This window comes from Leptonychotes weddellii, chromosome 3, assembly GCF_054177405.1.
Source record: "Leptonychotes weddellii isolate Sample4059 chromosome 3, ASM5417740v2, whole genome shotgun sequence".
In the NCBI taxonomy this organism is placed as follows: Eukaryota; Metazoa; Chordata; class Mammalia; order Carnivora; family Phocidae; genus Leptonychotes; species Leptonychotes weddellii.
In genome coordinates this window covers 107,627,696-107,641,428 of record NC_138371.1, presented here as the reverse complement: position 1 = coordinate 107,641,428, position 13,733 = coordinate 107,627,696, and the positions used below count along the sequence as shown (strand labels likewise).

Sequence of the window (13,733 nt, the reverse complement as noted above, 5' to 3'; positions counted from 1 at the left end):
CACTCTTTCCTCCTTCTAATGTGCCATCTTGTACAAAGGCTGGAACACTAAAAGTAACCTCACCCAGACTTTTCTACAACTACAGTTCTAATGCAAATTAGATTCTGCCAGTTAAAATGTATTCACCAAGATGTGGAAAATGGAGCCAAAGCAAAGGCCGTATTTCAACCTACTTGGGGCTGTTTCTCTGATGGTAAGCAAGGTGATAGAGAAGGGAAGATTTTCTGCAGTAGGATTCAGCACCCAGTTACCAGCTTTGATGGTGTTAAGAGACAACCGATGGCTGTGGTGGCAGATGTTTTCGGATGTTGGCTTCCAGATCACTGCACTGCAGCAGTTGGTGCAGTACCTTCTTGACTCAGGACTTTCAGGCGCAACCTGAGAGGTGGTAGCTCTCCTCTTCAGTCGGTTCTGTAAGAGATGCTCCTTCCATAAGTACTTCAAGTGTTGGATTTAATGCCTCCAATGAATCCTTAAATAATAATGTTAATTGTAAAAGTTTATAGATGACCCTGAATTTCTCTTAGTTGTTCCCATACTGCCTACAAACTCAGTAAGATTTCAACCAAAACTTAGATATCTAAATCAACTATTCACTTTTGCTTTTTAAATTTTTTTTTAAGATTTTATTATTCATTTGAGAGAGAGAGGGATAGAGCACAAGCAGGGGGAGCAGCAGAGAGAGAGGGAGAAGCAGGCTCCCCGCTGAGCAGGGAGCCCGATGCGGGGCTTGATCCCAGGACCCTGGGATCATGACCTGAGCCGAAGGCAGACGCTTAACCGACTGAGCCACCCAGATGCCCCTCACTTTTGCTTTTTAAATTTTAATTAAGGCTGCCATTGTAAGAAGCCAAAATCATTTAAACATTATAAGAACGTAAAACACCAAATATACAGAGGATCTTTTTAATGTCATGGTTTAAATTCTCTTAACACTTTTTTCTCTCTTTTTTTAAGATTTTATTTATTTATTTGTCAGAGAGAGAGATGGAGCAAGAGAGCACAAGCAGGGGGAGCGGCGGGCAGAAGGAGAAGCAGGCTCGCTGCTAAGCAAGGAACCCGACGGGACTCGATCCCATGACCCTAGGATCATAACCTGAGCCAAAGGCAGATGCTTAACCGACTGAGCCACCCAGACATCCCTACACCTTTTTATTCTTAATTGTAAAAAGTCCTGGAGTTAAAAGATGTATACACACTAAAAAGGCCAGGTACCATTTCGGTAAACTCAGACTCATTAGAACAGAGATTTTGGCAGGTTATGAGACCTGGAATGCAGATGTCCAGAATGATCTGTCTCTCTGTCCCAATTACCACATCTCATCTCCCTTTATAGTCACTTTGTCTTGGGCTATAAAAACTGAAGCAAAGTGTTGGATTCGAGTTATATACATTATCCGTTTACTCACAAAAATCTGCAGCTTCCCACCAGCTAAATCACTTGATTGGATTTTACATTTTCTGACTATTAGATTATATACATGTCTTTCAGTTTAAAGGTATTTGCACTTGATGGACTAGTACTCTAAAAAAACTTCCGTAGATATTTCAAATGATTTCTGCTCGAATTTTGGCTATCTCACCTGTGGCTTTCTCTGACTTGTACTCACAATTTCTGAGGTCATTGTACTAACATGCATTAATCCTGTTTGCAGAAAGTTTGCATTTTTCTCTGAGGACAATGTGCCAGGGGTTGTGCTGAATTCTGGGACTATAAAAATGAATAAAGCTGTTTGTTCAAATTCATGGATTTTAGAATCTTGGAGGAGATGTATAAATTAACAGAAAATCATTGTGAGTACTTGCTCAGTGGCTGTCTTTTTCCATTGAAAAGGAGGGCAAGGACCTTGTTTTATCCTCTGCTGTTATCACTAGCACTTAGTACATATGGCACCCCATACTTGTCAAGTAAATGAATATATGCTAAAGTAGAGTTATACAGAGGGAGCTATGGGAGCCCCCAAAGGGACATCTGCCTAGTTTTATGTGTGAATGTTGGGCTGGAGGGTGGAGTGAGGGTGTCACTTCAGAGATGTCAGAAAAAGTTCCTTAAGATGGGGAATGAGCTGGGTCTTGGGACTGCATTTTTAATATATTTCCATTTTAGTATCTATAACAATATGATTTTTTTTTTTTAACTTATCTACCCCTACTAAAGCCATAGCTTGTCCATACTTAAGACTACATCTTCTACCCAGGCGCTCACATAATGCTGGCGATAGGCTAGCTCTTCAAAAATTAAGGCAGGAATGAATGAATGAGTTAATGAACGAGCGAATGAAGAATAAGCAGTGTGAGCACTGTGCAATGATTAAGTCTTCTGGATGGTAGGGTTGTTAGGAAAGGAACCTACACCAGGTTGGGCAGAGCCCTACTCAAGGGCTTAATTAATGGTGAAGTGAGTTTGGTTAAGTGTCACATCTCAGCAGTAAAACTAGAGACATGAAAGCGGGGAGTTTCCAAGTGCATTCCTATCGGGAAAGTGAAGAAATACAAATAAAAGCACTTTAGAAAATGATGGGGATTTGTAGTTTCCCGGTGCCCGTGAGCAATAGAGGGAAGAGCCTGGCTGATTAGTTACGTGGTACCCGGGCAGTAAAGAGATAGGAACAGACTGCTGCTGGGTTGCATGCACTCCGTAGCCAGGCTCTGCAAACAGGCCACAAGAAAGAGCACAGTAGGTGCTACTGCTTCCCAAAGGTGGAAAGCAGGCTGTGTCCCCGGAACTAGGCAGCTGCAGGAGCGCTGAGCGGCCCGGTACTCGGCGCTCCAGGAGGAGGCCCTGGGGCTATCAGCCCTGGCCGCGAGCACTGACGGGACGGAACGCGCGGAACGCTAGTATCCTAGATCCCGCCGGACGCAATTTTCAGTCACACCGGCGAGCACCCAGCTGGCTGTGCAGCGTCTCCGCTCGTCCGAGGGGGGACCTGGCTGTGAGGAAAGGACTGGGGCCTTCGTCCCTCCTCCGGAGCCGCCAGACCAGCTGGACGACCCCAAACTGAAGCACGGGCTTCCGGCTGCTCCCTTCAGCAAACGATTAGAGGGCGCAGTGGCCCCTCTTGCCCGTGGGTCACAGCCTTCCAGGACCCCAGAGGAGCGCCACCCGCCGCAGACTTTCCTTCGGGGAGTAGGAGGATGGCCCGACTCCGGACGAGGTGAGCTGCGGGTAAGGCTCCGGGCCCGGCCACTACTTCCGGGAGACGCTGGGGAAAGCCAACCCTCCTTGGCCCCCGTCTCTTTTCCGATTGGTTAACTGCTCTCTGAATGCGCCCCCCTAACTGGTGATTGGCTCAGATGCGCCGTCTGTCACCTGCCTCCCTGTGGGAATCCAGGTCGCTAAGGGAAGCGTTACTTGAGGCTCGGTTGGGAAGAGGTTGGTTTGGCCTTTGAGCCCAGTTTGTTTATTGTAGTGCGAACCGTACTCCGGCGCGAGCTCCGGTCGCAACGGCCAGGAAAGGAACCAGTAGCGGGACGGAGGGCGGGGGTGGCAAGAAAGTGAAGGTTCAGAAGTAAACTGGAGACACCTAACCCTGGTAACATCTGAATGGGAGCAGGATAGGAAGGAAGGCCTTTGAGAGGGGAGTTGTAATACCAGGAGCTGTGACAGTGTAGGAGGGAAGGCCTAGTTTCTGTTGTGGGAGAAAAGGGCCTTGTGGGAGGTTTTAATGACCTAATTGTTTGGGGATCTAATTTTCTAGGTGAATGTCTAACAAAATCCACTGAAGATTTTTGCTTTGACTTTGCAGCAGAGCTTTGACTTTGCTAGCCATTCCTGTCCTTCAAAGAGACAATTTATTGAATAATTCCGTTCTCTCTAATTGCTTCAGATGGGCCGCTCTCAAAAAAAGCACAAACAACTGAAGGATGGATACCATTGCACATATTAAAAGCATGTTGAAAGGAAAATAAGGTACTCACTTTGTTTAATTGTGGTTAATTGTATAAGAAAATTACCTTTGAGATGAAGCTCTTAAAGTTTTGAATAATGGTAGGGTGGCTTGATTTTATTACAGCTTTCAATTTTTATGATTGTTTAGTACAAAAATCATATTACTGCTGTACCTACCAGATGTGCTCCTTGCTAATGATGGTCTAGTCCTGTTTATTCTGAAAATGGAAAGAAATCTTGAGTTTTTAACAATGTTAATTTGTATTTGATTGGGTAGTGCTACTAGATCTTTCCTTTAAAAAACTGTAATAAGCACTGTCATAAAATCCTTGAATGTATAACCTAATGTTAGAATGTAAGTGAAATTGAATAGTTGCTTACTCATACATAGTTTAGACTTGTAGACTAATTTACTTTGTATTTAAAGTAGTTTGCTTAAACACTGAGTCAGAGTTGCAACAATTGCTTCACTGGTCACCAAGCTATTTGATCCTCCAGCCTCCATTAAGTCATGTGCTATATTACACATACTCTTCATTAACATCCAGAAATTGTCAAGGAATAGTTGATGTCATCCACAGAATACCCGAATTAGCTCTTAAAGATAGACCTGGGCCCTACCTTGGAAAATTCTGATTTAGGATTAGAGATGAGATCTGGGCATCTGTGTTTTTAAAAATTTCCTCAAGTGGAACTAGAGGGTATTATGCTAAGCAAAATAAGTCAATCAGAGAAAGACGATTATATGATCTCACTCATATGTGGAATTTAAGAAACAAAATAGGATCATAGGGGAAGAGAGGAAAAAATAAGATGAAATCAGAGAGGGAGACAAACCATTAAGAGACTTTTAATCGTAGGAAATAAATTGAGGGTTGCTGGAGGGGAGGTGGGTAGGGGAGTGGGGTAACAGGGTGATGGGCATTAAGGAGGGCACGTGATATAATGAGCACTGGGTATTATATAAGACTGATGAATCACTGAACTCTACCTCTGAAACTAATAGTACATTATATATTAATTAATTGAATTTAAATTTAAAAAAATAAATAAAAATTTCCTCAAGTAAGTTTGTGCATTCCCAAGTGAGAACTGTTAACTCACTAATACAGGTGTTTAAGAAATTCTAAAATATTTATGAAACAAATAATTTTCTCCATTGATTTCTTCATAGTTTAAAAATAAGCCTCTAAGGAATGATGGTTAAGTATAATCCAAAAATAAGATTTGCCTAGGCAAGGTCAGAAAGTTTCACTGGTATTCAAAAACCTCTGGGACTAACCATTCCAGGCCTAAGGATGAGATTTGCTGTGGGAAGAGACAGAGTGCTCTGCTGTACATTCACGGTCCTCAGAGCCATGTGTTGAGTGCTGTTTCCTGTTAGGTTTAAGAAGAGACCAACTCCAAGTCTATTAAGTAGATATAGTAGGTTAAATTATTTTTACCTCAACAAAGTACAATGGAGGGTAATATTACAAATATGAGTTTTATTTTGGGAAGAATACATTTGCTGGAAATAAATGTAAATCATAGCCTCCCAATAGCTCTTTGCTTATTAAGTAAAGAATATAATTTAAAATTATGCTTAAAGTACATAATTCAGCTTAAAATTTGTATGCTAACATCAAGTACCCAGATATTTGAAACATCAGTGAGGGCTTTCTGATCAACTTTACCAGAGAGTGAAAGAGGTAAAAAAAAAAAAAAAGTGAGATAATCACTTTGGTATTCAGGAATTAGAAATGAGTGATGAAACCAGATCCAGTCTGACTTAAACATTGGCTTTGAGCAAAGAAGTAGATCCGGTTATAGTCTCATCTCCTAGAAGCTCTTTTTCATTTTATATGTGAGTTCTTCACTGCAAGATTTGGCATATGAAATATGAGTAGAGGATGAAATTTAAAAATGAAAATAAAGAGACATGAGTTAAAAACATGAGGCCATGTGTAGTCCATTGACTAACAGCTTGAATCTAATGTATATTGTTTGAACAGAAAGCCAGGAATCTCAGTATGAATCCCTCTAGATTTAGATCGCATGATGGTAGTGAAGAAGTCTCATCTCAGGACCATAATCATCGTGAAAATGAGAGAAGATGGCAGCAAGAACGTCTCCACAGAGAAGAAGCCTATTACCAGTTTATTAATGAACTCAATGATGAAGATTATAGACTAATGAGAGACCACAATCTTTTAGGCACCCCTGGTAAGAGATGGGTGAAAGAGGAGACACCTTTTTTATCATTATAAGAGGAGTTTCAAAATAAGGAGGGTTTTTTTTCCCTTCTTCCCTCTCCCAAAATATAATGCACTATTTTTTAAATTTAAGAACTTTTTAATATAACAAAATAGAAAATCACTGCCTTACTTCTGTATTTGATAAGTAAGTATGAATCTTGGACATGGAGCACTGTTATACAAATGCCAAGCTAACAAATAGCTTAATGTACATAGTAGTGTCAAATATTTACATATATGGTCCTATTTCTCTTTTAAGTAATATTTGTACAAATATTATTTAGAACCCAATTCTAACTCATTTGAGGTATTATAATTTATTTATTTAGCTGAATTAATAATACTCCAAAAGTCCAGTGTGCTTCATGAATTTTGTACAAATTCATTTCACAAATGAACTAATTAAAACTTGTATGTTTGTACAGTATATATTTGTATATTGCATATTTGCACATTGTATATTGATAACCCATATAGTGAACTATTGAGGTAAAATTCAAAGATTCAGAGTTCTCTCTAGAAATCCAACCTTTTAAATTTCTTTTTATCTCTGACAAAAATCTGAACTAGACCTTCTAGATTCCTAAGTGTATCAACTGAGAGGACCTTTTAAATTTTTCAAATTAAATCTTATTTTTTTATGTACTAAAACATAAATGAAACACAACAAAAATGATATATACTTGTGTCAATTAAATATTTTTAACTGTCTTCAGTTTAACAGAACATGAAAATAATAGAATGTCTTCTACAGATTGCTGAAGATTAGTCTTACCCTTCATGAGTTTTCATAAAACAATAGTTTAAAATATTTACTTTCAGTGAGCAGTTTTTTATTGTTTTAGGAGAAATAACATCAGAAGAACTACAACAGCGGTTAGATGGAGTGAAGGAACAACTAGCATCTCAGCCTGACTTGAGAAATGGGACAAATACCAGAGGTACTGTGGACTCCTTTTCATTTGGAGCAGGTTTGATTGGAGCAACTGCAAATATGAACTTACTGTATCTTGTATAATATGTTTGTTTTTAATGTTTTCCAGTTTTAATGTGATATTCAGATAGCATTTACCCATTATATGCAAAGCAGCATAGTTAGGCAATATAGGACAGGGATTGAATACAAAGACATTTTTACACACAGATTGCCTTTAGGGAGCTCATAGTGTACAATTAAGTTAATTACCAGCATAGTTCTTTTTAATCTTAGAATGTACACACTACTTTTTTTGAAGTAATGGAACTAAACTTCACTTCTAAAAATTTATACCGAGTGATACAGAAAGACTGAGTGAGGAGACCTGCTTTATTGTTTTTACTTTTTTAGTGTTTGTTTCATCATTTTATTGAACAAACACTAAGTCATAGTATAAGAAGTTTTTAAGAAAAAAAAGTGTAAAAAAAGAAAATTCAAACTAGAGAGAAGTATACAGAATTAAAAGTAAAGCCAACTTAATGTAGCCCTTACCAGTTCCATTTCCTTCCCCAGCGATATTTATTATTGGTTGTTTCACTTTTTTTTTTTTTTTTTGGTAGTTTCATATATTATATTAAGATTATTGTATTAGTTAGGGCAAAGACTATTAAAAACTCAAAAATGTAATGGTTCAATAAGATAGAAATTTATTTTTCTTTCATGTTAACAGTCCAGGGAAGATAGGCACATTTTACTCCATAATCCTCCTGGAACCCAGCCAGCCAGCAGAGTAGTTCTACAACTGTGCCATCCAGTGCAGGAGCTACTGACCACGTGTGACCATTTAAACATAAATTAGGTAAAACTAAGTAACATTTAAAATTCACTTCTTCTTTCCTATTAGCCACATTCAAGTGTTCAGTAGTCACTGCACATGGTTGGTGACTTCTATATGAGACAGCACAGATGTAGAATATCTCCACTACTGCAGAAAGTTTCACTGGACGCTGCTGCTCCGGAGTATTGTTTGCAGGATCACGCTAAGTCACAACCACATCTAGGTTCTACTGGCAGGTCTAGGTTCCAGAAGGAGGTTCAGGCACCTGCCCGAAAGTGAGGTATATCACTTTCATTCCCATTCCACTGATGAGAGTTTAGTCACGTGGCCACACCCAACTGCCAGGTTGTTCATGTGACCATTACATTGCATTTACAATGGGAGAAGGGCAGGACAGGTTTTGTTAGATAATTAGTGAACTCTTTTACGTATACACATCATCACTATATTCTAGTAATTAAAGAAGGAAGTATCCTTTAGAATGCTTTTTACCTGCCTTTTACTCCTGTCTCTTTCCAAATTAAAATGGAAATTGGATATTAACCCTTTTTCCCTGTATATGTAGGTATGAGAGTTGTACTATATTGTTAGAGCTGGTAATACTTATCCTTTTATTATGTCTTAGCTTTTATCTTTAGATATGGCTAAAGTTGCTGTTTATTTTAATGACACCAGAAGCTGATTAATAGCTTTAACATATAAAAAAAAGTTTTTATAAGAGATTGCAGTATGAAATGAAATCAAAGCAATCTCATTTAACAGCCATTTTTGTGTAGAATAAATGTTAAGGTTAAAGTCTGTGTAGTTCATGTGCATTAGAATGCTTTTCATTGAGTTTTGCCCTTTATATAATCCACTGGTTAAAAATGGAAAACAAGCTTCCCATAGTAACAGAATTGTAGCCAAAAAAGTTTATCAGGGGCACATTTACTTCTAAATTGATTCATTCAACAATATTGGGAGTCTGATTTGTACCAGATACTGTTTTAGAGGTTGGGGATTTAACAGTAAATAAAACAAGACAAAACCCTTCATCTTCACGGAACTTACATTCTAAATGGACAGAAAATACGTATGCGTAATGGCTAACAATTATTGAATGCTTCTATGTGCCAGGTATTGTACTAATCATTTTATATGCAGTATCTTATTTTATTCTCATGATAACCCTATGACATTTATACTTTTATTATCTCCAGTTTATAGATAAGGATACAGTCATTAAGTAACATGCCTAAAGTTTCCCAGGTTCACATAAAGACATAATGTAGTTCTAATATTGTATTCAGAAAGCCGTATTTCTTGAGGTACACATTTTTGGCAGTTCCTGAGAAATAGGATAAAATTCCTAAGGTTACAAAAACATGTAATTGCAAAAATGCTGAGTTGTCTTTACCAGAAGGATTCCACAAATTCAAGGTGAATTATATATAAGTTTTGCCACTATATTTTATTGAGTTTACCATATGAATAAAGCATTTTAAATGTACAATTTTAGTATTGGATCTGTTCCTCATTTGCCTTAATATTTGCCAGTAACAGGCATATAGAAAGTAAGAGTGCGGATTTCTTCAGGGCTTTGCATAAACAGTATTTATATTTTTATAATACATAAGAATGTATTATAATATGCTGATAGTATGTACCTTTCTTTGAGAAAGTTCAGTTTTTTGCCATTTTGATTCATTAAAATGCACAGATGCTCTTAAATATAACTTAATAAAAACTTTATCTTGTAAGCTTTCATTAAAAGTCAAAGCATAGATTTTAGGAATTGATGTTAAGTTGATTTGGTTTGCTTTCCAGACTCAGAAGTCCCTAGAGAAAATTCAAATGAAGATTCTCTGCTAGAATGGTTGAACACCTTTCGACGCACAGGAAATGCAACTCGAAGTGGACAAAATGGGAACCAAACTTGGAGAGCTGTGAGTCGAACAAACCCAAACAGTGGAGAGTTTCGGTTTAGTCTGGAAATACACATAAATCATGAGAATAGAGGAATTGAAATTCATGGTGAAGATCATACAGGCATTTCACTTTCAGACATTAGCAGAGATCATACTACAAATAGGCAACAAAGATCAGCTAGTCCTGTGGCTAGGCGAACAAGAAGCCAAACCTCAATGAATTTCAGTGGTAGTAGTTCCAATATCCCAAGGACTAGCCTTGGTTCAAGGGGGCAGAATTCAGTAGAAGGCTCTTTCTCAACATTGGGAAGATTAAGAAATGGAATTGGGGGAGCAGCTGGCGTTCCTAGAACTAATGCTCCACGCGCTAATTTCAGTGGTCACACAAACCAGTCGGGTGGTAGTGAACTCAGGCAAAGGGAGGGGCAGCGGTTTGGAGCAGCACATGTTTGGGAAAATGGGGCTAGAACTAACGTTACAGTGAGGAATACAAACCAAAGATTAGAGCCAATTAGATTACGGTCTACTTTTAGTAGTCGAAGCCGTTCACCAATTCAGAGACAAAGTGGCACTGTTTATCGTAATTCACAGAGGGAAAGTAGACCTTTACAGCAAAACGTGAGAAGGTCTGTTAGGAGGAGAGGTATAACACGTGTCTTTTTAGAGCAAGATAGGGAACGTAGAGGTACTGCCTATGCTCCATTCTCTAACTCAAGACTTGTGTCAAGAATAACAGTAGAAGAAGGAGAAGAATCCAGCAGATCCTCAACCGCTGCACGACGACATCCAACAATCACACTGGACCTCCAAGTGAGAAGGATTCGTCCCGGAGAAAACAGAGATCGGGATAGTATTGCAAGTAGGACTCGATCTAGGGTAGGGCTCGCAGAAAATACAGTCACTATTGAAAGCAATAGTGGGGGCTTTCGCCGAACTATCTCTCGTTTAGAGCGGTCAGGTATTCAAACGTATGTTAGTACTATCACCGTTCCTCTTCGTAGGATTTCTGAGAATGAGCTTGTTGAACCATCATCAGTGGCTCTTCGGTCAATTTTAAGGCAGATCATGACTGGATTTGGAGAATTGAGTTCTTTAATGGAGGCCGAATCTGAGTCAGAGATTCAGAGACATGGTCAGCATTTACCAGAGAGGCACTCATATCTGAGTAACGTAGGTGCAGTTAATGACATCAGCCAGCGCAGTGAAGGTGCCTCTCAAAACAGACGGGCCCAAGAAGACAGCACTGCAGTGCATGGTGAAAACCAGACCACCCAGCCTCCTGCCCAAAGCAGTGATAATAGAGGTGGCAGGCAGTTGCGAAATTCAAATAACTTAGTTGAAACTGGAACGCTACCTATCCTTCGCCTTGCTCACTTCTTTTTACTAAATGAAGGTGATGATGATGATCACATTCGTGGTTTAACCAAAGAACAGATTGACAATCTTTCCACCCGGAACTATGAGCATAACAGTATCGATAGTGAACTAGGTAAAATCTGTAGTGTGTGTATCAGTGACTATGTAACTGGAAACAAGCTCAGGCAATTACCTTGCATGCATGAATTTCACATTCATTGTATTGACCGATGGCTCTCAGAGAATTGCACTTGCCCCATCTGTCGGCAGCCTGTTTTAGGGTCCAGCATAGCAAACAATGGGTGAAGTGTTGGGTCTATTCAAATAGTACATTTTAGTAGAGCTGAGTATTTAAGCACTCTTTTGTTGAATCATTTGTGATGAGCTAACCAGGATGAAAAAGAACAGATTATTATAGTTTGAACTATTTTTTGTGTGCTTTTTTAACTTGTTAAAAAGAAACTTTATATAAAACTTAAAATGGCAAATGTTAAATTATACACAAGTACAGAATAGTTAATATTGCTAGAACCAAATAATCTTTAAAATGTTTTTATTTTGGTAATTTTGTCATGCTAAGCACTTTTGTATCTGCACAGTTCAGTAGGTTAAAAGTCAATCTTCCTTTTCTTAATAGCACAGCAGACGTTACTTGGACTTTCATGTTCCATAGGCTTAGTACCATGTGCAGACATTGGTGTCTAAATAAGCCTTTCATTCACTTTTTGTTCTAAGGACAATATCTTCATGAAAGTGTGTTTGGCTGAATGTTTGCTAAATATATTTAAGTTACTTGAAATGTTAAATTTAATATGCAGCATACCATATATGTATATATAGATATATAATTTTAAGGTTAAACTATTCAGTCTAAAAACTACAGTTTGGTTCCTATTTAAGCTTTTGGCCTATTACTGCATATGGCACAATGTTTAACATTTACAGAATCATCTCTGGGAGGAAGTAGATTAAGATATTTAAAAATAGAGATAATTTACTGAAGCGTCTCTGACAATCTTACTAGACAGCAAGCAATATGTAATACTGAACAAGTATTTCTTTACTCAGAAATGGAACATGGACATTTTAGTACATATAGATTATTTAACTTGAGTTCAGCCTTTTTGTGACTTTTCTGAACGTGCAGACAGTTCTTTGGATTATATTAAGGTATACAATATGCATGGTTCCTTAAATTTACTTTTAAAATCTAAAAAAAAAAATGTCTATGAAGAATCAAATGCATAGATAATATGTTAAGTTCACTTGGAGGCCAAAAAACTCCAAACAATACAAAACAAAAGAGAGAATGTAGAATTTATATAAACACAAAGTATGCATTGAAGATCTATTTCTACCAATAAATATTAAAACTAAAGCTGTATGTGAGCTATTCTTTTCTGTTGGTCCCCTGTGGTTTATTTACTCAAAAAAAATTTTTTTTTTGCACCTACAAGGTGCAGGCAGTGTTACAGGTGTTGAGGATTTAGCTGAGGACAAAATTCCTATCTTCATAGGCAAGAGGATATTTGCTCTTAGAAACTGAAAATCAGTTGATAAAATGAATTACTGAATTACGTGACTTCTGTGTTTGTTTATGAATATCTGACACAGTTTTCCTGTGGTGATAACTGCTTGGGCAAAATCACAAGAACAAATACCTCAAGACCAGATTCTGTGAGATTTACATGTATCTCAAGAGTTAGTTTTACTTTCTGATTAGTAACTGTATTCAATTCATCATGTAAGATGCATACACAGGAATTTTTAGGGAGTGCATTTAACACCTGGAGTGAAAAATTTTAGTAAGAGTCATGACTTTGTCTGGAGTAAGTGGTTTATATAGTTCATTTATGGGGCATGTGACTGGGCTGTTTGAAGGCTTTAAATACCAGACTAAGGAATTTTACTTTACCTCACAGACTTTAGATGTCTCTTGATGAATTTTAGTGGTAAGCATCTTTCATGTTTCAGGAAAATTGGTGTGGTGTAGTGTTCAGAACACAATGGAATGGGGGAGGGGGAGCAAAAAAAATAATAAAGGAATTGTGGTCATTTTTATTATCAGTTATCATCATCCTCAGTTGTTCTCTAACCTAGGGTGATGGTAATGAAACTGGAAAGAAAGAGAAGGGAGTAAAAATGTTGGGAAAAAGGACATTATTTGGTTTCTTGTTCATTATGAAAAAGTGGGAGAGTGATATATTCACAGATGGAAAATCACCTGAATAGAAGAGGGAGAGGTGTTACAAGCTATGCCAGTTTAGACATTTATCTCGAATATAGCCTTATTTGTGTATCTCACTCATTTCAGTGTTACCATTTGTTCCCAGTATGACAAGAGACGAAATCCAGTATTTATTGCTCATATGGAATATTCTTCAGGAAGTTCTACCTACCCTGGGAAATGAAAAAAAAAAAAAAAGGAGGGATAAAGAAGAAAAAGTAAAAGCACATTGATTCTTTGTTTGACTTACTCCTTTGCAAGACATGGTAGGACCAGCATGCAAAGGCATCCCAAATAAGCATTTGAAATAGAACCAAATCCTACACTATACGGAAAATTCCCTGAAAGCAGCAGGAAAGCTTA

General features: G+C 38.0%; 1 protein-coding gene across 4 annotated transcripts; it reads left to right on the top strand.

Moving 5' to 3' along the window:
• The first annotated feature begins 2,872 nt into the window (after window positions 1-2,872).
• Window positions 2,873-12,521, top strand: RNF6 (ring finger protein 6). Of its 4 annotated transcripts, none has more exons than XM_031021132.2 (5): window positions 2,873-3,155; window positions 3,828-3,910; window positions 5,884-6,094; window positions 6,972-7,067; window positions 9,687-12,521. In XM_031021132.2, the coding sequence occupies exons 3-5, from the start codon at window positions 5,902-5,904 to the stop codon at window positions 11,447-11,449; spliced, it is 2,052 nt and encodes a 683-aa protein (XP_030876992.1). In that variant the 5' UTR covers window positions 2,873-3,155; window positions 3,828-3,910; window positions 5,884-5,901; the 3' UTR covers window positions 11,450-12,521. The 4 variants fall into 4 exon arrangements, with proteins under 4 accessions (XP_030876992.1, XP_030876993.1, XP_006749949.1 ...); XM_031021133.2 differs by having other exon boundaries at window positions 2,873-3,166; XM_006749886.3 differs by lacking the exon at window positions 2,873-3,155 and adding an exon at window positions 3,292-3,373.
• The last annotated feature ends 1,212 nt before the right edge of the window (window positions 12,522-13,733 follow it).